We start from the raw sequence: 24,441 nt of genomic DNA, 5'->3' as shown, positions 1-24,441 counted from the left end.
AAGGAATTAATCCTAACCTAATCGCAGGGTTCAACTGGTATTTTTAAACTGCTCAAGTTTCCTTTTAATCATTTATTAGTGTTACTCTTTTTTTAGGGCCACAATCCCAATCAATGTTTTGCGCAAGGACTACTCTCGGGAATACTGCAATGTGCTACCCACAGATTGATGCGATATGGGCCTGCACTGGCAGTTCATCACACAGTGAATCTCTGATTTGAATTAAGGCACTGTGAGGAATTGTCAATTGAAGACTCCACCAGAAGATTGCTGTCTGGAAGCTGGGATATTGCTACCTCCCAATTGTGTCCCATTGCTTTCTTTTGCTAGAGTTAGAAAGGAAAAGGAGCATGCTGAATCTCGCTGTTGTCAACGTCCCATAACTGGGGAAACTGAAACCGGGAAACACATGAAGCAGCAAATTTGTTGATGGCAGTGAGGCCACAAAGACCTCAACAACAAAAACAACTTGCATATATATAATTCCTTTAATGTAGAAAAACGTCCCATGGCACTTCACAGAGGTGTAATCAGACAGAAGTAGATGCCGAGCCAACAAAGAAAATATTGGAAGGGATGACAGAGAGGGATTTTAAGAAAGGTCTTAAAGGAGGTGAGGGAAGAGAGGCGGAGTGGTTTTGGGAGGGAATCCCACTCTATGGGGCCTAAAAGGCTGGAGGCACAACTACCAATGCTTGGGTAAATGGAGAGAGGAATTCACAAGAGGCCAGAATTGGAGGGCGATTTCTCGGGGGTTGTAGGGCTAGTGGAGTTTAGAGATAGCAATGGGTGAGGACATGAAGGGATTTAAACACGTGGTTGAGAGTTTTAAATTGGAGATGCTAGGGAACCAGGAGCCAACGTAGCTCAGCAAGGACAGGCGTGATGGGTGAGCAGAGCTTGGTGTGGAAAGGCTATGAATTTTGAATGAGCTGCCGTTGAAAGAGTGTGGACGATGGGAGGCCAGCTAGGAGAACATTGGAATAGTTGAGTCTGGAGGTAACAAAGGATGAGCATTTCAGCAGCAGATGGGCTGAGGCAGGGGTGGAGGCAAATAGTGTTATGGAGGTGAAAGTAAGCGATCTTTGTGATGGAGAGGTTCTGGGGGTCAGAAGCTCAGCTCGTGGTGAGTCATAGTATGAATACCACTGGTTTATGATGTTGTCTGAACTCTTGGATGTGCCTGCAGCATCATCACTTATTTCCAGTTATTGTTTATTATCTTTTAATACTTGTGTGTATTTATTTGGGAGTAACCGGAAATATGTACTGAATATTAAGTTAAAAAAAATAGTTGTTCAGTAGTGATTGCAAATTTTTACATGTTTATATATCATTCTTAGACGGTGCTGCCATGTGACATATAAAGTGATCAGAAATTTATGGTAGATCAATATTTTCACAATTGAGGAATAGAATGCAAGTTGAAAATGTTTTTGCTTAGCAAGCAGCAGTAGAGAGAATTCAATACAAGTGGAGGAAAACTGCATTTTGATGCATTAGGTTCAAGACCTCAATTTGGACTGATTTTAATTGCTTTTAAATATATGATCAGAACAATTTCTTCTCATTGCTTATTGATTATTTGCAGGCCCTCATCCGACTACCAGCCCATATCTCTCAGTGTGATGAAGTTCTGCAGTTTTTTGAAACGAGACCAGAGGACTTAAACCCACCCAAAGAGTGAGTATACTGTAGTCAATTGCATATTACCACCAATATTATATTATTAAGACAACATATTCTCTCATAACTGAGAAGCCAGGATGAAGTTCTGATTTTGGAAAATCAGTGCACTATTTGTCTTAAGGAACAGATTGAGATTTAAAAAAGCAAGTCTATTGCCAATTACATTCTGGACAGAATAATGTGTCATTTTTACGTGTTTCTTCCTGCCCTGATCATCGTGCATGTTGTATTTTAAAAATAAATTGCAAAACATTCATAAAAGTAGGAGTACTACAGTTAGTTGCAACATTCCTTCGCTCAGCCAAGGTTCCTGCTCCTGATCACTGTCCAGTGACTCCTGCTGAAAAGTGGCATTTGTGTACATCAGGTGAAAATTGAATGGGTTCAGCTGTGATGGTATCCAGGGTTCATTAACCTGTGAACAAACGCTAACACTTTCTAAGCTTGCACATGAAAGATAATCACTTGGTTGACATACTTTAGGTTGCTCAGTGTCCACGAAACCCAGCAGGAGTCAACGCCTTCGGGAAAGGGGAGTAGATTGGCAAAAATGAATTATAACAAGTCAACAATGACCCTTTTCTTTATACTACTTTTGGTTCTTCCCATTTAGTTATGATATTTTCTGAACAATTTCATGTTTCTCATGTCAGAGTACTCTGAGCTCATCTATTTATGTACCTGTATTACCGTGACTGCATTTTTTCCTGCATGTAACCTATTGGTATCTGATGACCCTGGAGACTTGGGCTCCCTCTATTAAAGGCCATCTTGTGGGGCCCTAGTTTAGTTACTCAGATGAGAACAATGTAATTGGAGGAAGGCTTACTGTAACCATGAAACTCTAGTTTCTATCCTTTATCCTACATTTTAAGAAAGATGTAATGGTAACCCATGACAATCAGGGGAATTAGAAATAATGTAATGAAGAGTACAGTAAGTGATGAAAAGAATGTGTTTGCTTTTTTAGGTCCCATTGAAGAGCATTCAATAATTAATGAGATCATTTGTTATATATTTGCTCTGCTGTGTTAGTTGATTTTGGGCAGGACATGGTTGTACTGTACATTGGTCCTAGCTAAGGAGAGGTATGTCAAGATCAGCATTCTGCAACCCCTACTGATACTGCCAGGATGAGGACATAAAGATCCTTTTTGAATCACAATGATTATTTTTACAGGGCATGCATCTTAATGACACATCGTGGATATCTTTAGTACAAAAATCTTCAATAAAAGCATAAGTCCAAATCGTAATGCCTTCTAAATATAATGGTCAAAGCCAGTTTACCACAAATATGTTGGTTAAAGCTGTCTGTGATTCTTTTGATTCATAGGGGTAATAGAAACATAGAAGATAGGAGCAGGAGTAGGCCATCCGGCCCCTCGAGCCTGCTCCACCATTCAATGAGATCATGGCTGATCATCCAAACTCAGTACCTTTCTCTGCCTTTTCCCCATATCCCTTGATCCCTTTAGCCTTAAGAAATATATCTAACTCCTTCTTGAATATATTTAATGAATTGGCCTCAACTGCCTTCTGTGGTAGAGAATTCCACAGGTTCACCACTCTCTGGGTGAAAAAATTCCTCCTCATCTCTGTCCTAAATGGCTTACCCCTTATCCTTAGACTGTGACCCCTGGTTCTGGACGCCCCGACCATCGGGAACATCCTTCCCACATCTAGTCTGTCTAGTCCTTTTAGAATTTTATAAGTTTCAATGAGATCCCCTCTCATTCTTCTAAACTCCAGTGAGTATAAGCCCAATCGACCCAATCTCTCCTCATAAGTCATTCCTGCCATCCCAGGTATCAGTCTGGTGAATCTTCGCTGCACTCCCTCCATGGCAAGAACATCCTTCCTCAGATAAGGCGACCAAAACTGCACACAATACTCAAGGTGTGGTCTCACCAAGGCCCTGTACAACTGCAGCAAGACATCCTTGTTCCTGTACTCGAATCCTCTCGCTACGAAGACCAACATACCATTTGCCTTCTTAACCGCCTGCTGCACCTGCATGCTTACCTTCAGCGACTGGTGCACAAGGACACCCAGGTCTCGTTGCACTTCCCCTTCTCCCAATCTATTGCCATTCAGATAATTGCCTTCCTGTTTTTGCCACCAAAGTGGATAACCTCGCATTTATCCACATTATACTGCATCTGCCATACATCTGCCCAATCACCCAATCTGTCCAAATCATACTGGAGTTTCTTGGCATCCTCCTCACAGCACACACGCCCACCCAGCTTTGTGTCGTCTGCAAACTTGGAGATATCACATCTAGTTCCCTCGTCTGGATCATTAATATATATTGTGAATAGCTGGGGTCCAAGGACCGATCCCTGCGGTACCCCGCTAGTCACTGCCTGCCACTCGGAAAAAGAGCAGTTTATTCCAACTCTTTGCTTCCTGTCTGCCAGCCAGTTCTCTATCCAAGTCAGTACATTGCCCCCAATCCCATGTGCTTTAACTTTGCACGTTAATCTCTTATGTGGGACCTTATCGAAAGCCTTCTGAAAGTCCAAATACACCACATCCACTGGTTCTCCCTTATCTATTCTACCAGTTACATTCTCAAAAAAATAATTGCACGGTGCTGTCATGACACCTCAAAGATGTTTTGAGTGCAGTCTTTGGGGTGAGTTAGAGTTGATAGCAATATCTACTAACACTGTAATCTATGGCCCAGATTTTAATGCCAAAATAACGGCGAGTTTAATGATGCTCGCCGTTACTAATGTATAAATTGTCCAGCATCTTATGGCAAGGAAGAGATACCCCGTGAAAAGTGCCACAAATCGCTGGACAATTTGCGCCACTCCGTTCTTAGCCTCAAAAACGGTAGCTCGTACTCAACCTCCCCGTGGGTTTCATGAAGATGCTGCATTTGCACGTTAATTGCCAATTAAACTCGCTGTAGAAAGTTGGGGCTGCTGCTTAACAGCACAAAAACCTTTTTAGTTAGTTTTATGTTCCTGCAATGCCAATCAGCCTCTCCGGTCCAGAAAGGGTAACATTTAAACTGTGGAGTCTCATTGCTACAGGTAGTAAATTGTTGTTAGAAATTTTAAAAAATGTAAATAAAATAAAAAAAATCTTAACTTTCCTTTCTGCTTTTTTTTGTCTCTCTCTTAATCCAATCTTTCCTTCCCTTTCTTTATTTCTCTTCCTGTACCTGATTTGACACTAATTCACCCTGTTTCCTTCTGTCATCCTTATTTCTTTCTCAATCCTTAAATCTCTTTGGTTAAGGAAATAGACTGTTGGTCCCGTCATTCACCAAGGTCCCACATGCCCCAGTGCTCTTGTCGCACTGTTTCCAGCTCGCTCTTTCAGCTCCAAAGAATTTTGAGTTGAAGGTTAAGAGAGAAAGTCTAACTAATGGGGCACGCCATGAGATGCCCCACTCCAGCAAATTCTGGGCCTATATGTTGTTCAACTTGCAATGTAATATTTTGGAAACTAAAGAAATAGGGGATTTGCCAGACTCTAGCAATTCTGGTAAGTCGTATTTAGTTACATTTGAAAATCTGTTCTGGAATATTCATTTACAACACACCAGCATTCTCCATTTCTGCATGAGGTCACAGAAAGGTCACCTTACACAAATTGCTGAGTTTTCAACCCATACTTTTCTTTCTTAACCACATTTAAGTCCTGTCTATCCTGTTTGAATCACCCTGGGATTATCTCAAGATGCTCTGGATCCAGACATGAAATCATTTAAACTCTTTTTCCATAATCATATGCAGCAGGGAATGACAACATCAAACTGTTAAATTCTTGCACCGCGCTGGTCTGAAATGGTCTTTTCTGGTCTTGTACACTCCTAGGGGTAAAAATTGGGTAGCGCCCCAAGCTAATTTTAGCCCCCCGAAAAAGTTAGCGTCCCCACGGCCGATTTTCCAAGGTAGCGCCCCGAGAGGGGTCGCTACCCAATTTTGGGGTGCTGCGAGTCAATCTCGCGGTGCTACGTGGTGCTGCGGCACGTTGCACCGTGGTACTGCAGGCCTTCCTCCCCTTATTAAAGGGAAGGGGCCTGGCACAGCGAGTCCCGGCGACCAGCTGGGCCACCAGGGATCAGGAGTGCCGGCAAACTAGCTCGGCACTCGGAGTGCCGGGCTCACGGAGAGCAGCCGGCACCCTGCGGGGGGGCATCACGGGGGCTGGGGCGGCAACGGGGGCAGGTGCTGGCCGGCAGCCAGCAACAAAAATGGACGCCCGCCACCTCCCTGTTAACTAGCGCCGCCCCGGCTGCAGGTAGGCCCCCCTGACCCCAGCGGACATAACGTCCGGCGGTAAGTCGGGGGGGGTGGGGGGCGCCATCCAATATTACAGCTGGGGCGCGAGCGGGGCGCTGCGCACGGCGATGACATAATCGCCAGCGGCGCAGCGCCACGTGGAGCTAATGGTTAGTGCCGCCGCTAACCTCCCGCTGAATTTTGCGGGAGGCGCCAGCGGTGCCGTGCCCAGGCGCTAGTTGATTTGCGCCCCGTTTACGCCCTCTTAGGGCAATAACAGGTGGCGCAAATCAACCGAATTTAGCCCCCCATTCTCTTATGTGCCACACTACAGAATAGAAGGAGATTTATTTAGATGCATATAATGGGCCAGATGTTTCTGTCAAAGTATCAGTGAGGCTAATGGCAATCGCTGTTATTTATGCATAAATGGTACAACAACTTCAGGAGGGGGACAGATGTGGGGTTAAATGTGAATATACAAAAGTTGCTTTCAGAGTTGTACCACTCCACCATTAGCATTGTGAAAATAGCATCTCGCTGTCTGGCTCACCATTGAAATGCATTGAATGGCATGAAGTTCCTGTGTTTGCGTGGTAGATACGAATTAAACTCACCACAGAAAGTTAAATCTTGTCATTTCAAGTCTAAATACCCTTTTAATGCATGATGAGTGTTAATTACTGCCAGTCAACTTCTCTGGCACTGAAAATTAACTACCCTGTATTACAAATGTGGAGATTCATTCGTTCAGTTTTTTTTAAACTTCACCTGTCTTTTTTTTCTCTCTCTCTCTTAATTCAAACTTTCTTTTCCCTCTCTTTATTTTTCTTTCTGTAGCTGATTTCACATTGAATTCATTCACTCTAATTTTCTCTTCCTTCTCAGTCCTTGCGCTGTTAATTTCACAATCCTTCAGTCTGATAGGTTGAGAAGATATGCAGTTGCTTGCCCGTCCCAGATGCCCTGCTTCCCTTGCTGCGACAATGGGCCAGAAATTCCAGGCCAGAAGCGTGAGTACGGTCGGCTTACTGACGCTTCTGGCCGTTGGAAATGCCGGCGTTCAGCATGAACAGCGCATGCGGGGAACGCCGGCATTTCCAGACCTCGAGCGCGTGCGACTGCACAGGCAGCGCTTGCGCAGTGAACTTCGTGGATTTCATTCATGAAATCCGTGAGGTTAAGTCCTTAGAAGTTACACTTGAAAAAAGCAAGTGTAAAGTTGTTCATTGGCTGCGGAGGAAGATATATTTTATCGTGGCGCTTTTGAAATGCAATATTTTTGTTTGGGAAAGGGAGGGAAGTTATTTTAAGAAATTTTAAGTAAGTTTAAAAGTTTAAATTTTTTTTTTTTTTAAAGGGTTTTCAGAACGGTAGGTAGAAGGAGCAATTGTGGCTGTGTGAATGGAATGTGAGAATGAGTTATGTATGTATGTCCACATATATTCCTTTACGTATATGTATGTATGTTTTATATTCCTTTACTAATGTGTATGAATGTATGTTTTTAATTATGATTTTCCAATAAGTTACTTTCTCTGAAAGTCATAATTAAATAATACATTCATACACATAAGTAAAGGAATATATACATAACACGCAAAGGAATATATACAGACATACATACTTTCAGAAGCTCCACGATAAGAAATATCTTCCTCTGTAGCAACTGTACCCATGCTTTTTTCATGTGTAAGTTGTAATGACTGGACCTCACTGAAAGCATTAATGAAAGCGGCGAATTATACTGCGCACGCGCTGCCTGTGCAGTCGCACGCGTTCTGCCTCTGAACCCCTTCGTTCAGAGGACAGGAAATGCCGGTTTTCCCCACATGCACTGTGCATGCTGAAAACCGGCATTTCATCCGGCCAGATGCGTAAGTACCCCGACCGTACTAGCGCATTTGGAAGGGAATTATTGGGCCAACATTTTACATGTCAATAAAATAAAAAATTTAACAATTGCACGACTTGCCCCCTCGCATCTGCGACTGAGGGTCCAAGGAGGTGCATTGCGCAAGAGGTCATCATCGGACGTATCCTCACACTGTTCCCTTTGGGGAACTGTATGAAGTGGTGGAAGGATTTATGGCCGTGATTAACGCTCATTCCGTGACCGTAACCATCTTTGAACCAGCCATTAGGGTGGTTAGTCCTATGGCGGGAGGGTTTTACGGGCTCCCACAACCCATCTGAGGGGGGGGGGGGGCCACCAACACCCACGGACACAAGTATCCCGCTGGATGTCCACCCAGAATTTAAAGTTGGAGCTCCGACTCCACTTGCCGGGACTGTCTGGAGTGGGGTTCAAAACCCTACTCCTTCTGGCCCAGCGGCGGGGATGCTTACTGCTACGCAAAAGGCCCACTCCGCACAAAAGGTGACACCCATACGTTTCCTGCGCCTTTTCCCTCCCCGTGACTGGAGCCCTATGCTGCCATTTCACGTTGCTAATCGGATTGGGCCTTTGTCATAGCGGTAGGATCCCCGCCGCTGGGCCAGATCAGGGTAGGGTTTCGAACCCCGCTCCAGACAGTCCCGGCAAGTGGAGTCGGAGCTCCGGCTCTAAATTCTGGGTTGACATCCAGTGGGATATTTGCGTCCGTGGGTGTGGGTGGCCCCCCCTCCTTGTATAGCTTGTGGGAGCCCGTAAAACCCTCCCGCCATAGGACTAACCGCCCTAATGGCTGGTTCAAAGATGGTTACGGTCACGGAATGAGCGTTAATCACAGCCATAAATCCTTCCACCACTTCATACAGTTCCCCAAAGGGAACAGTGTGAAGACACGTATGACGACGACATTGCTAAATAAATAAATGGAATTAAAAAAATTCCTTTAGGGCTTTTAAAAGTCTTTAAATTGCTTTAATTCTCTTTAAAACTACTTCAGATTACTCAAAATAATGTAAACATTTTAAAAAGTTTATAAAAGTTATCAAAATCTTCAAAAAACTTCCAAAAACCTATTTAAACTGCTGCTTTGCATGTAAAAAAGCAAAGCAGCTTGACAGAAACATTGGGGGCGTGTCCAGTGAAACTGAGACCTCAAGGGGCGTGTCTCACTTACACTGCACGCTCCTGGCTCCGCGCTGGCTGCACTCCTGGGCGGCGTGACGTCATACGCTGCCCGGGTTCTTCTTTCAGTTTCTGCAAGTGCAGGCGTCCCTGGAGATGATCGGCAGGAGCGCGGGGTAAGTGCAAATACGGGGCTTGCACGCGCGGCAAGCCCCGTTCACCACCAATTTCTGGCCCATTATCAGCTTGCTCTTTCAGCAAATTGGCATACAAAAAATTAAAAACCTGAACATGCAAGGATAAGTCTAACTAATGGCAGACACTGTTAGATTCACCCCTACAGCAAATTATGGGCCATTATTAAAGTGTTGTATCTGATGAATGTAGGAATCATGATTACAGTGTCTCCTCGATCAATCAGATACCAGAACCAGAAACCACTGATTTAAACTTTAACCCAATCAGACCCCAAAACCAGGAGCCAGTCAGATCTCAGAAACATGTAACCAGGGGCCAATCAAAACTGCTTTTGTGACTGAACCATTCCGTGGCACAATCTCCTTCAGCCAGACCACTGCCTGGCTCTAGTGCTGCTGTTCCAGGTCTCCCACTTCACAGTTCCAGGCTGTGATTGAAAACAATGCTGAATGACAGCTCCCATCTATCATTTAAGTATTGACTGAAGCCCCCATACTGGTATCATCATAAAAGTTACATCGATAACACTTTTTTTTTTAAATGCAGCCTACTTCATATTATGCAGTGAGGCAGAAAAAGGGTAGCAGTGATATTAAAGAGAAGTATTACCGCTGTAATTACTGCACTGACACCATGGGGTAGATTTTCCTGGAGCCGTCAGTCGGAGTTTCCAGCGTGTGGGGGGGGGGGGGAAATCCCGAAATCGGGGGTCCCGACACCATCCCGCCCAAAACCCGCCTCCACGCAAGTTTCACAGGAGGCGGGTACCCGCCCCGTACTGGGACCCGCCGACCCGAGGCGGGAAGGGATTAGTGCCAATTAACTGCCTGTTAACAGGCAGTTTTTAGCCTAATCCCTATTTTGAGGGGTGTTGTGTGGGATTCCCGACGGCTCCAAACCACGCCAGGTTAGAGCAGGCGGACCGTCGGGTTGAAGGACTTGGAGGGGTCGCGATGTCGGTGTTCAGGTGAGTGATGGGTGCATAAGTGCAAAGGTAAGTGTGTTTGGTGTGTCTAAAGTGATTAAAGAAATTACCTGCACTTACCTTCACAGCCTTTCTTCCTCTAGGTTTCGGGAGTCCATCACTCAGCCGGCACTGAAAGCAAAATGGCTGCGATCTGTCAAAAGTGACAGCCTTCAGCTTTCATTGCCGGTGAGACTTCTAACTGAGTCTGTGTAGAAGGACTCAGGTTAGAAGTCAGACTGTCAGTGTTTGACAGCTTCAAACAGCTGTGAAACACTGATATTTCATCTGTCAAGAACTCTTGACAGATGAAATTTCAGTCTGTGATGTCACCTGTTGCCGGGTGGCCCTTAATTGGCCTGCTGAGCCCGCTAGGCGGGCTCAACAAGGTCAATCAAGGAAAAATCGCGCAGATTGGCCGGACGTCGATGTAGGCGGGACTAAAACCCGAAAGTTGAAGTCCCGCCTCCTTCCCGACAGCTTAAGGAACATCTATCCCCATATCTTCATATTAGGAGAGTGCCACACTTCACAATATCTCCAGGCTCCACACTTCTCTGCCACCTCCTGATCACAGACAATCTTCAACCATCCTGTATGCTCCCTCCCAGCCTCGGATAGGCACCAGCTCCTTGCTCATTCCTCTTTTGCCCTTTTCCACTTGTTCAGTTCTAGCTCCAGCTTCTATACTAGCTCCGTTCTAGTCTTGGGTAGGCCTGCAGTTGTCCTATTTGCTGACTCCCATCCTTGACATTCCTGCATTTTTCTGGCTTAAAAGGGAATGAGGGGGAAGGAAGGTGCAAATTACACGCTGGATTAAAAGGAGACCTGGAGGAGACGGACCAAGATCGAAAGCTGGGACTCGCTCCTTTTTAATCTCCTCCCATTGGCCCTGGGCAGCTCTCCTTGGGACCCTAGCGGAACTCTGCCAAAGAGGGTTCCCCCTCCCTCTCAACTTCCTCACTTCCTCCAAGTGCAGTTTTACTGCTCCCCTGTAGACCTACCAGACAGATGTTATTCTCTGAGCTTTCCTTTCATCAGTAAAAATGATTCTGATGATTCCTGCAGGAAGGTAGCAAGCTATATCACATCTCCAAGTGGGCAAGCTCACAACCAGAGGTGTTTCTGATGTCAAAAAATGAATAATGAGGCTGACCCTGGAAATTGACATGGAAATATTATGCCAGCTGGACGCCAATTGCATTCCAACCTACCTCTGGTTAGGTTTCACCCGTTAGAATATCCAGGCTTGTACATTCCTTTAACTTAACAAACTGCTTAGACAACATGCATCCAGGAAATAAACCTAGAAACATAGAAGATAGGAGCAGGAGTAGGCCATTCGGCCCCTCGAGCCTGCTCTGCCATTCAATGAGATCATGGCTGATCATCCAAACTCAGTACCCTGTCCCTGCTTTCTCCCCATATCCCTTGATCCCTTTAGCCTTAAGAAATATATCTAACTCCTTCTTGAATATATTTAATGAATTGGCCTCAACTGCCTTTTGTGGTAGAGAAATCCACAGGTTCACCACTCTGGGTGAAGAAATTCCTCCTCATCTCAGTCCTAAATGGCTTACCCCTTATCTTTAGACTGTGACCCCTGGTTCTGGACTCCCCTGCCATTGGGAACATCCTTCCTGCATCTAGTCTGTAAAGTCCTGTTAGAATTTTATAAGTTTCAATGAGATCCCCTCATTCTTCTAAACTCCAGCGAATATAAGCCCAGTCGACCCAATCTCTCCTTGTACGTCATTCCTGCCATACCAGGTATCAGTCTGGTGAATCTTTGCTGCACTCCCTCCATGGCAAGAACAGCCTTCCTCAGATAAGGCGACCACAATTGCACACAATACTCAAGGTGTGGTCTCAGCAAGACATCCTTGCTCCTGTACTCGAATCCTCTCACTATGAAGACCAACATACCATTTGCCGCCTGCTGCACCTGCATGCTTACCTTCAGCGACTGGTGCACAAGGACACCCAGGTCTCGTTGCACTTCCCCTTCTCCCAATCTATTGACATTCAGATAATAATCTGTTGTCCTGTTTTTACCACCAAAGTGGATGACCTCGTATTTATCCACATTGGGCAGATGCATGGCAGATGCAGTATAATCACCCAACCTGTCCAAATCATACTGGAGTTTCTCGGCATCCTCCTCACAGCACACACGCCCACCCAGCTTTGTGTCGTCTGCAAACTTGGAGATATTACATCTAGTTCCCTCGTCTAGATCATTAATATATATTGTGAATAGCTGGGGTCCTAGCACCGATCCCTGCGGTACCCCACTAGCTACTGCCTGCCACTCGGAAAAAGACCCGTTTATTCCAAATCTTTGCTTCCTGTCTGCCAACCAGTTCTCTATATAATTCAGTACCTTACCCCCAATCCCATGTGCTTTAACATTACACGCTAATCTCTTATGTGGGACCTTATCGAAAACCTTCTGAAAGTCCAAATACACCACATCCACTGGTTCTCCCTTATCTATTCTACCAATTACATCCTCAAAAAATTCCAGTAGATTAGTCAAGCATGATTTATCTTTCATAAATCCATGTTGACTTTGTCCGATCCTGTCACTGTTTTCCAAGTGCTCTGCTATTACATCTTTTATAATGGACTCTAGCATCTTCCCCACTGCCGATGTCAGGCTTACTCATTTACCCCGTTTCTCTCTGCCACCTTTTTTAAATAATGGTGTTACATTAGCTACCCTCCAATCCATGGGAACTGTGCCAGAGTCTATAGAATTTTGGAAGATGACCAGCAATGCATCTACTATTTCTAGGGCCACTTCCTTAAGTACCCTAGGATGTAGATTATCAGCCCCATGGAATTTATCAGCCTTCAATCCTGTCAATTTCCCTAACACCATTTCCCTACAGATACTGATTTCATTCAATTCCTCCCTCTCATTAGACCCTATGTTCCCCGACATCTCTGGGAGGTTATTTGGTTCTGTCTTCACAAAGGAGGACTCAAAGTATGTATTTAATCGTTCAGACATTTCTTTGTTCCCCATTATAAATTCCCCTGATTTTGACTGCAAGGGACCTACGCTTGACGTCATCAATCTTTTTCTCTTCACATATCTATAGAAGCTTTTATAGCCAGTTTTTATGTTCCCTGAAAGCTTACTCTCATACTCTTTTGGCCTCCTTTGCTGAATCCTAAACTGCTCCCAATCCTCAGGTTTGCTGCTTTTTCTGGCCAATTTATATGTCCTTTCCTTGGATCTTATGCTATCCCTAATTTCCCTTGTTAGCCACGGCTGTGCCACCTTATTTTGTTTTTGTTTTATTTTTACGCCAGACAGGTACGAACATAGAAACATAGAAGATAGGAGCAGGAGTAGGCCATTCGGCCCTTCGAGCCTGCTCCGCCATTCAATGAGATCATGGCTGATCATCCAAATTCAGTACCCTGTCCCTGCCTTCTCCCCATATCCCTTGATCCCTTTAGCCTTAAGAAATATATCCAACTCTTTCTTGAATATATTTAATGAACTGGCATCCACCGCCCTCTGTGGCAGAGAATTCCACAGGTTCACCACTCTCTGGGTGAAGAAATTCCTCCTCATTTCAGTCCTAAATGGCTTACCCCTTATCCTTAGACTATGACCCCTGGTTCTGGACTCCCCAGCCATCAGAAACATCCTTCCTGCATCTAGTCTGTCCAGGCCTGACAGAATTTTATAGGTTTCGATGAGATCCCCTCTCAATCTTCTAAACTCCAGTGAGTATAAGCCCAATCGACACAATCTCTCCTCATACGTCATTCCTGCCATCCCAGGCATCAGCCTGGTGAATCTTCGCTGCACTCCTTCCATGGCAAGAACGCCCTTCCTCAGATAAGGCGACCAAAACTGCACACAATATTCAAGGTGCAGTCTCACCAAGGCCCTGTACAACTGTAGCAAGACATCCTTGTTCCTGTACTCAAACCCTCTTGCTACGAAGGCCAACATACCATTTGCCTTCTTAACCGCCTGCTGCACCTGCATGCTTACCTTCAGCGACTGGTGCACAAGAACACCCAGGTCTCTTTGCACTTCCCCTTCTCCCAATCTATTGCCATTCAAATAATAATCTGCCTTCCTGTTTTTGCCACAAAAGTGGATAACCTCACATTTATCCACATTATAGTGCATTTGCCATGTTTCTGCCCAATCACCCAACCTATCCAAATCGTACTGGAGTTTCACGACATCCTCCTCACAGCATACCCTCCCACCCAGCTTTGTGTCGTCTGCAAATTTGGAGATATTACATCCAATTCCCTCGTCCAGATCATTAATATATATTGTGAACAGCTGGGGTCCTAGGATCGATCCTTGCGGTACCCCACTATTCACTGCCTGCCACTCGGAAAACGACCCGTTTATTCCAACTCTTTGCTTTCTGTCCGCCAACCAGTTCTCTATCCAAGTCAATACCTTGCCCCCAATCCCATGTGCCTTAATTTTGCACGCTAATCTCTTATGCGGGACCTTATAGAAAGCCTTCTGAAAGTCCAAATACACCACATCCACTGGTTCTCCCTTATCTATTTTACCAGTTACATCCTCAAAAAATTCCAGTAGATTAGTCAAGCATGATTTACCTTTTGTAAATCCATGTTGACTTTGTCCGATCCTGTCACTGCTTTCCAAGTGCTCTGCTATTACATCTTTTATAATGGACTCTAGCATTTTCCCCACTACCGATGTCAGGCTTACCGGTCTATAATTCCCCGCTTTTTCTCTACCGCCCTTTTTGAATAGTGGGGTAACATTAGCTACCCTCCAATCCATGGGTACTGTTCCAGAGTCTATCGAGTTCTGGAAGATGACCAGCAATGCATCTACTATTTCTAGGGCCACTTCCTTAAGTACCCTGGGATGTAGATTATCAGGCCCTGGGGATTTATCGGCCTTCAGTCCCATCAATTTTCCTAACACCATTTCCCTTCAAATACTGATTTCTTTCAGTTCCACCCTTTCATCAGACCCTATGTTCCCCGGCATCTCTGGGAGGTTATTTGTGTCCTCCTTTGTGAAGACAGAAGCAAAATATGTATTTAATTGGTCTGCCATTTCTTTGTTCCCCATTATTAATTCCCCTGATTCTGACTGCAAGGGACCTACGCTTGACTTCACCAATCTTTTTCTCTTCACATATCTATAAAAGCTTTTACAGTCAGTTTTTATGTTCCCTGCAAGCTTACTCTCATTCTATTTTCCCTTTCTTAATTAATCACTTTGTCCTCCTTTGTTGAATCCTAAACTGCTCCCAATCCTCAGGATTATTGCTTTTTCTGGCCAATTTATATGTCCTCTCCATGGATCTTATGCTATCCCTAATTTCCATTGTTAGCCACGGTTGAGTCACCTTTTTTGTTTTATTTTTATGCCAAACTGGGATGAACAAATTCTGTAGCTCATCCCTTCGATCTTTGAATGTTTGCCATTGCCTATCCACCATCAACCCTTTGAGTGCCATTCCCCAATCAATCCTACCCAACTCGCTCCTCAGACCATCATAGTTTCCTTTATTTAAATTGAGGGCCCTAGTCTCTGAGTCAACGACTTCATTCTCTATCTTAATGAAGAATTCGATCATATTATGATCGCTCCGACCCAAGGGTCCTCGTACAACAAGATTGCTAATGAATCCTTTCTCGTTACATAATACCCAGTCTAAGATGGCCTGATCTCTGGTTGGTTCCTCGACATATTGGTCCAGGAAACCATCCCGTAAACACTCCAGGAATTCCTCCTCCACAGTATTGTTACTAATTTGGTTGGCCCAATCTGTATGTAGGTTAAAGTCACCCATGATGACTGCTATGCCCTTATTGCATGCTTCTTTAATTTCCCTTTTAATGCCATCCCCAACCTCCGCCTTACTGTTTGGAGGTCTATATACCACCCCCACTAACGTTTTTTTCCCCTTAGTATTTCTCAATTCTACCCATACAGATTCCACATCATCAGAGCTAATATCCTTCATTATAATTGTGTTAATCCCTTCTTTAACCAGTAATGCTACCCCACCTCCCTTTCCTTTTTGCCTGTCTTTCCTGAAAATCGAATACCCCTGGATGTTGAGTTCCCAGTCTTGCCCATCCTTGAGCCACGTTTCTGTAATCCCAACCGAATCATATTCGTTTACCTCTATTTGCGCAGCCAATTCATCCACCTTATTACAAATGCTCCTCACATTAAGACACAAAGCCTTCAGGCTTGTTTTTTTAACGCTCTTAGACCTATTAGAATTATTATTTACTGTGGCCACGTTTGATTTAAACCGTTGATTTCTCTGACTGCCACTTTTGTTTTTCTCCTTCCTATCTTTTGCTTTTATCCTTGTTTCCCTTTCCTCTGTCTCCCTGATCAGGTTCCCAACCCCCTGCCATTTTAGTTTAAACCCTCCCCCACAGCACTAGCAAACACTCCCCCTAGGACATCGGTTCCAGCCCTGCCCAGATACAGACCGTCCGGTTTGAACTAGTCCCACCTCCCCCAGAACCGGTTCCAATGTCCCAGGAACTTGAATCCCTCCCCCTGGCACCATTCCTCTAGCCACGTATTCATCTGAAGTATCCTTCTATTTCTACTCTGACTAGCACGTGGCGCTGGTAGCAATCCTGAGATTACTACCTTTGAGGTCCTGTTTTTTAATTTATCTCCTAACTCCCTATATTCCGCTTTTAGGACCTCATCCCGCTTTTTACCTATATCGTTGGTGCCTATATGCACCACGACAACTGGCTGTTCACCCTCCCCTTCCAAGATGTTTTGCAGCCGCTCGGAGACATCCTTGACCCTTGCACCAGGGAGGCAACACACCATCCTGGAGTCTCGTTTGCGGCCGCAGTAACGCCTATCTATTCCCCTTACAATAGAATCCCCTATTACTATAGCTCTACCCCTCTTTTTCCTCCCATTCTGTGCAGCAGAGCCACCCCTGGTGCCAGGAAGTTGGCTGCTGCTGCCTTCCTCTGATAAGCCATCCCCCCCAACAGTACTCAAAGTGGTGTATCTGTTGGAGAGGGGGATGGCCACAGGGGACCCCTGCACTACCCGCCTGCGCCTAGTACTCTGCCTGTTGGTCACCCGTTCCCTTTCTTTCTGTCCAACCTCTACCTGCGGTGTGTCCAACTCCGTAAACGTGATATTCACATTCTGTAGTTCATCCATGTGATCTTTAAATGTTTGCCATTGCCTATCCACTGTCAACCCTTTAAGTAACATTCCCCAATCCATCCTAATCAACTCACGCCTCAAACCTTCGTAGTTTCCCTTATTTAAATTCAGAACCCTTGTCTCTGAGTCAACTACTTCACTCTCCATCTTAATGAAGAATTCTATCATATTATAATCACTCCTCCCCAAGGGGCCTTGCACAACAAGATTGCTATTCAATCCTTTCTCATTACATAATACCCAGTCTAAGATGGCCTGATCTCTAGTTGGTTCCTCGACATATTGGCCCAGGAAGCCATCCTGTATACACTCTAGGATTTCCTCCTCCACAGTATAGTTACTAATTTGGTTAGTCCAATCTATATGTAGATTAAAGTCACCCATGATAACTGCTGTGCCCTTAATGCACGCATATCTAATTTCCTGTTTAATGCCATCCCCAACCTCAGCATTACTGTTTGGGGGTATACTGACCCCCAAACATTTTCTGCCCCTTGGTATTTCTCAGCTCTACCCATACAGATTCCATATCATCAGTGCTAATATCCTTCCTTACTATTGTGTTGATCCCTTCTTTAACCAGCAATGCTACCCCACCTTTTCCTTTTTGCCTCTCCTTCCTGAATATTGAATACCTCTGGAAGTTGCATTCCCAGCCTTGGTCACCCTGGAGCCATGTCTCCGTAATCCCAATTATATCATAACTGTTTACATCTATTTGCACAGCTAATTCATCCACCTTATTACGAATGCTCCTCGCATTAAGACACAAAGCCTTCAGGCTTGTTTATTTTAACACTCTTAGTCCTTTTAGAATTATTATTTACTGTGGCCCTGTTTGATTTACACACTTGACTTCTCTGCCTTCCACTTTTGCTTTTCTCCTTCCTGTCTTTTGCTTCTATCCTTGCTTCCCTTTCCTCTGTCTCCCTGCACAGGTTCCCAACCCCCTGCCATTTTAGTTTAAACCCTCCCCAACAGCACTAGCAAACTCTCCCCCTAGGACATCGGTCCCGGTCCTGCGCAGGTGCAAACCGTCCCGTTTGTACTGGTCCCACCTCCCCCAGAACTGGTTCCAATGTCCCAGGAATTTGAATCCCTCCCCCTTGCACCATTCCTCTAGTCACATATTCATCTGAAATATCCTTCTATTTCTACTCTGACTAGCACTTGGCACTGGTAGCAATCCTGAGATTACTACCTTTTGAGGTCCTATTTTTAAATTTACCTCCTAACTCCCTATATTCAGCTTTTAGGAACTATCCCGTTTTTTACCTATATCGTTGATATCTATATGCACCATGACAGCTAGCTGTTCACCCTCACCCTCCAGAATGCCGTGCAGCCACTCTGAGACATCTTTGACCCTTGCAGCAGGGAGGCAACATACCATCCTGGAGCCTCTTTGCGGCCGCAGAAACACCTACCTATTCCCCTTACAATAGAATCCCCTATCACTGTAGCCCTCCCACTCTTTTTCCTCCCGTCCTGTGTAGCAGAACCACCCATGGTGCCAGGAAGTTGGCAACTGCTGCCTTCCCCCAATAAGCCATCTCCCCCAACAATATCCAAGGTGGTATATCTGTTTGAGAGGGGGATGGCCACAGGGGACCCTTGCCGTACCTAACTGCGCGTACTACTCTGCCTGGCGGTCACCCATTCCCTTCCTGCCTGTGCAGCCTTTACCTGTGGGGTGACCAACTCCCTAAATGTGCTATCCACGATGTCTTCAGCATCGCGAATACTCCAGAATGTATCCATTCGCAGCTCCAGTGCCGCAATGCGGTCTGCCAGTAGCTGCAGCTGGATACACTTCCCGCATACATGGTCGTCAGGGACACAGGAAGTGTCCCTGATTTCCAACATAGTGCAGGAGGAGCATGCTACAGAGCTGAGCTGTGCTGCCATGACTTACCTGTAATTTATATACCTTTTATTAAGGGGGGGAACTATCTTTTACAGCTCATGTATACTGCAGTACCGGCAGTGACCACACCTGTATATAGCACTGAGTAGTAATCTGTACAGATCAGTTCCACTGTGAGCCACGTTGAGTAAACACCTGTTGTACCATTCTCCTGCAGTCTGTGTCTTATTATACACGGACACAACATTGGCGACAAGGCAAGTTCGAACCTACCTGCAACTCTGCATCACCTCCCGGGGATTTGTTCCTGGAGATCAGTGGATTGGAGGTCAAGGCCAGAGACTCGGGCGTCGATCATGGGCAACTGCCCAGTCATCCAGCAGAGACTCGAGAATTGCAGGGGAGGCTGTTGAGAGCCAGGATTGGCTTTCCAGTCGAGGTGGTCCAGCGAAACGGGCTGGCAACAGGTAGTGCGCAGACCCTTCCCGGACAGCGGCGGGCTAGAGCCCGACCGAGCGGCACAGCAAAGGGCCGAGCAGCGTCGACGGGGGAGAGAGAGAGAGAGGGAGGGCAGAGCGCACAGGGCGCAGCCAGTGTTCAGGGGCCGAGCAGCGTCGACGGGGGAGAGAGAGAGAGGGAGGGCAGAGCGCACAGGGCGCAGCCGGTGTTCAGGGGCCGAGCAGCGTCGAAGAGAGGGAGAGCGAGACGTGCAGAAACCCGCGAGGCGCTGCCATTGCCACGAGGACCGCCGAGAGCAGCGTTGGCAGCAGCGCAGGAGAAGCGCGCGAAACCTACAGGGCGCCGCCATTGCCACGAGAACCGCCGGGAGCGGCGTTGGCAGCAGCGGGGGAGGAAGGAAAGCGCTGGAGACGCCATTTTAAACCATTGGGAGACGCCATTTTAAATCACACCCAAAATGCCGAAGAGTGGCAGTATCACCGCATTTGACAATGAAGACGAAGATTGGACTACATATGTCGAACGAAGAGGTGTACTGCAAGGCAAATGAGGTGTCAGATGACAAGAAAGCATCGGTATTGTTAAATTTAATGGGTGCAAAGACGCATGGTTTATTACGAAATCTAGTAACCCCAACGAAGCCAATGGAAAAGAGTTTTGAAGACATAGTAACGATACTACAGGAACATTTAAACCCCACACCGCTGCTGATAGCAGAAAGATTCAAGTTTCACAAACGGAACCAGCATAAGGATGAAAGCAATGCTGATTATTTAACAGAACTGTGCAAACTATCGAAACACTGCCAGTTTGGAGTGGGACTGGCAGATACCTTAAGGGACAAGTTTGTGTGTGGGCTTCAAAGTGAAGGAACCCAGAAATAGCTTTTATCTAAAAAGGACCTTACGCTGGAAAAGGCTTTCAGCATTGCGGTATCATATGAAGCAGCAGCACGGGGCGCTGCAGAGATACAACAGAGACCACAAGAATATGGCACAAACGAAATGTCATATGGAACAGAGAAGTGCTATCGCTGCGGCAGAACAACACACGACCAGAATGATTGCTGGTTCAAAGACAAAGTGTGCAGACAGTGTGGAAAAGTAAGTCACATAGCACGAGTCTGCAGGTCGGGAAAGAAAACCAGCAATAATAAACCTACCAAAGAAAAGTACAAGAAGGTACATAAGATGACGGAGAATAGTTCAGACGAACAAAAGAGTGATAACGACTCCGAAAGCAGGGAACTGAGTTGTCTGAAACTACATAATGTGATCACAACGGAGGATCACCGAACCATTTGGGTCACTCTCAAGATAGCAGGAGTCCAGGTAAAGATGGAATTGGACACAGGATCAGCCCTAACAGTCATAAACCGACGGGACTACGAGCGGCTATTCTCACACATACCCTTGAGAGACACAAAAATTATTTTGAAGACGTACACGGGGCAAAAAGTCTACCCCAAAGGAAAAATAAGGGTGACCGTTATATATAACGGTAAGGAAACACCAAAACTAGACCTGTATGTATTACAAGATGGAGGACCACCATTACTGGGACGTGAATGGATCCGGAAAATACAACTGGATTGGCATTCCATACAGGCACTGACTGTGGCTGACAAAAAGGATGACGACGTCATACCTGGGCGACTGTCAAAGATCCTAACTGACGCGAAAGAAGTGTTTCAGCAAGGACTCGGAACACCAAAAGGCATGACAGCGATGATTAAAATTGAAGAAAATGCAAGCACAAAACGTTTTAAGGCCAGACCGGTACCTTATGCGATCCACCCAGCCGTCGAAGCAGAGCTGGAGAGTCTGGAACGTTCAGGTGTACTGTCCAAGGTAGACTGGAGCGAGTGGACTACACCCATCATCCCTGTGATGAAAAAGTCGTTGAGCAGCACGCCTGGGGAACCAAGGAAGGTTCGCATCTGTGGGGACCTTAAGGTAACCATGAACCCGGTCCTTCACACCGTACAATATCCACTTCCGCGGATTGAAGATATTTTCGCCTCGCTATCTGGAGGGAAACGCTTCACTAAGATTGATCTGGCCCAGGCGTATCTGCAAATGGAGGTAGAAGAAGCATCAAAAAAAAACTCACAATCAACACCCATAAAGGTCTCTACCAATACAACTAGCTGGTATTCGGGGTAGCATCAGCTCCAGCTATTTGGCAGAGGGCAATGGAACAAGTCCTGCAAGGGATCCCAGGGACCCAGTGTTATTTGGACGACATCCTGGTCACGGGCGAAAATGACAGTGATCACCTTGCCAACCTGGAGCAGGTGCTCACTAGATTGCAGGAATATGGGCTCCGAGCTAACCGCCCCAAATGCGAGTTTTTTAGCAAACAGATCTCGTATTGTGGCCACGTTATCGATAAAGAGGGGTTACATAAGTCCCCAGAGAAGATTGAGGCAGCAGTCAAGGCTCCAGCACCGGAAAATGTGTCACAACTGAGGTTGTTCCTCGGGCTGGTAAACTACTACCATAAGTTCTTGCCAAATTTGTCTACAATACTACACCCACTGAACGCCCTACTGCAAACTGGGGTGCCATGGAAGTGGAGTGACGAATGTAGACGAGCTTTCCAGAAGAGCAAAACACTAATCACATCGAAAGAGGTATTGGCCCATTACAACCCAGCATTACCAATTTGGTTGGCATGTGATGCGTCACCCTACAGCATTGGAGCGGTGCTGTCGCACAAATTCTCGGACGGCTCAGAGAGGCCAATAGCCTTTGCGTCACGATCACTAACCTCAGCCGAGCGTAACTACGCCCAGATTGACAGGGAGGCCCTCAGCCTAGTGTGGGGAGTGAAAAATTTCAATCACTATCTGCACGGGCAGAAATTCACCTTGCTGACTGATCACCAGCCTCTTGTCTCCATTTTTAACCCGAAGAAGGGCGTTCCGGTGATGACTGCGCAACGACTAAAAAGATGGTCACTTTTTCTAGGGGCGCACCACTATGAGATTGAATATAAGGGCACAAAACAGCATGAAAATGCTGATGGGCTATCACGCCTGCCACTGCCTACTGCGGAGGAAGCACCAGCAGTGGATCCTGTCGAAATATTCCATTCGACTATAGTTGAATACCTATCGGTAACTAACGCTTGTATCGAAAAGGAAACCCGAAATGACCCGACACTGTCTCGGGTATATGATTTGACGGTGAAGGGATGGCCAGCACATGGCGACTCACTGTTGCCAGCATTCTCGACAAGAAGAGAACAGCTGTCAGTGTGCTGGGGGACCTTGATGTGTGGATCCCGAGTGGTAATTCCACCCAAGTTAAGGGATAGAGTGCTCAATGAGGGTCATCTGGGAGGGGTAAAAATGAAAAGCCTTGCCAGGGCTTATGTGTGGTGGCCGGGAATCGATAAACAAATCGAGGACCTGACCAAGAGTTGCTCAGGATGCCAGAAAGTCCAAAATGCACCACCACAGGCCCCTCTACACCCATGGGAGTGGCCCTCCTCTCCATGGCAACGGTTGCATATTGATTTTGCTGGTCCATTCATGGACTCGATGTTTTTAATAGCCGTGGATGCGCACTCGAAATGGCCTGAGTTCATCAAAATGTCCTCCACCACCACGGAGAAAACTATTGCAGTCCTACGGACCATTTTTGCCAGGAATGGCTTGCCAGAACAGATTTGCTCTGACAACGGACCACAGTTTGTGTCCGAAGAGTCCCGGAGGTTCTTGAAAAAGAATGGGGTAAGGCATTACACATCCGCCCCGTATCATCCAGCCACAAATGGATTGGCTGAGAGGTTCATACCAACCTTTAAGAAGGCAATAAAGGCTATGTACAATGACAACATTCCGCTGCAGCACAAGGTGGACAATTTCCTGTTTGCCTACCGGAATGCGACACATGCAGTCACCAACCAGGCCCCAGCCATGATGTTCTTTAACCGAAGTTTAAGATCTTGCCTGGATTTGCTCAGACCAAACGTACCAGGAGATGTTGAGAGTAAGCAATTCCAGCACATCCATGAGAGGCCAACAAGGAGCTTCAATGTAGGGCAACCGGTCTTGGCCCACGACTACCGAACAGAAAAATGGCAGCCAGGAACGATATGCACACGGCAGGGCCCACTAATGTACACAGTGGATGTTGGGGAGAGCATCGTGAGACGCCATGCTGACCAGATCCTAGAGTCACAGGAACAAGTCAACCCCATGCCTCGCCCATACGTACCTGGTGATGAACCTGACGTGCAGGTCGCATCTACCCCAGAAACAGTAGCATCTGAAGCTGATGAACCAACTGACGACAGGGGGCCAGAATCGCCTCCGCACCAAGAGCAAGACACTCGGGAAAGGCGCTATCCGGAAAGGATCCGGAAGCCTCCCCAAAGACTGAATATATAAATAGACTATTTTCAGCTAATGTTGCATGTTAAAAGTGTTAATTGTAATTAGTTTGATATTTAATTGTTAAATGAGTGTTATGGTGCTGTTAATCTAAAAGGGGAGGAATTGTAATGTATATACCTTTTTAAGGGGGGAACTATCTTTTACAGCTCATGTATACTGCAGTACCGGCAGTGACCACACCTGTATATAGCACTGAGTAGTAATCTGTACAGATCAGTTCCACTGTGAGCCACGTTGAGTAAACACCTGTTGTACCATTTCTCCTGCAGTCTGTGTCTTATTATACACGGACACAACATTACCCTTTAATTAATTCAAATTAAATTAAATCAATACCACTAATTACACAATTAAATGATATACTCAAGGGCCCTTGTTTGCTAGCACTTCCTGCTGCATTACAG

General features: G+C 45.9%; 1 protein-coding gene across 2 annotated transcripts in view; it reads left to right on the top strand.

Moving 5' to 3' along the window:
- sh3pxd2b (SH3 and PX domains 2B) overlaps nucleotides 1-24,441 on the top strand; it is a 381,839-nt gene that overhangs the window by 242,303 nt on the left and 115,095 nt on the right. For both annotated transcript variants that reach the window (XM_085995331.1, XM_085995333.1), the window contains exon 5: nucleotides 1,592-1,683. In XM_085995331.1, the coding sequence (XP_085851457.1) occupies nucleotides 1,592-1,683 (92 nt within the window). The remainder of the gene's footprint in view (nucleotides 1-1,591; nucleotides 1,684-24,441) is intronic.

The sequence above is a fragment of the Somniosus microcephalus genome, chromosome 8 (assembly GCF_052327205.1).
Source record: "Somniosus microcephalus isolate GS21.2 chromosome 8, FLI_Smic_1.0, whole genome shotgun sequence".
Taxonomy (NCBI): domain Eukaryota; kingdom Metazoa; phylum Chordata; class Chondrichthyes; order Squaliformes; family Somniosidae; genus Somniosus; species Somniosus microcephalus.
This window is presented reverse-complemented; position numbering and strand designations above follow the sequence as displayed.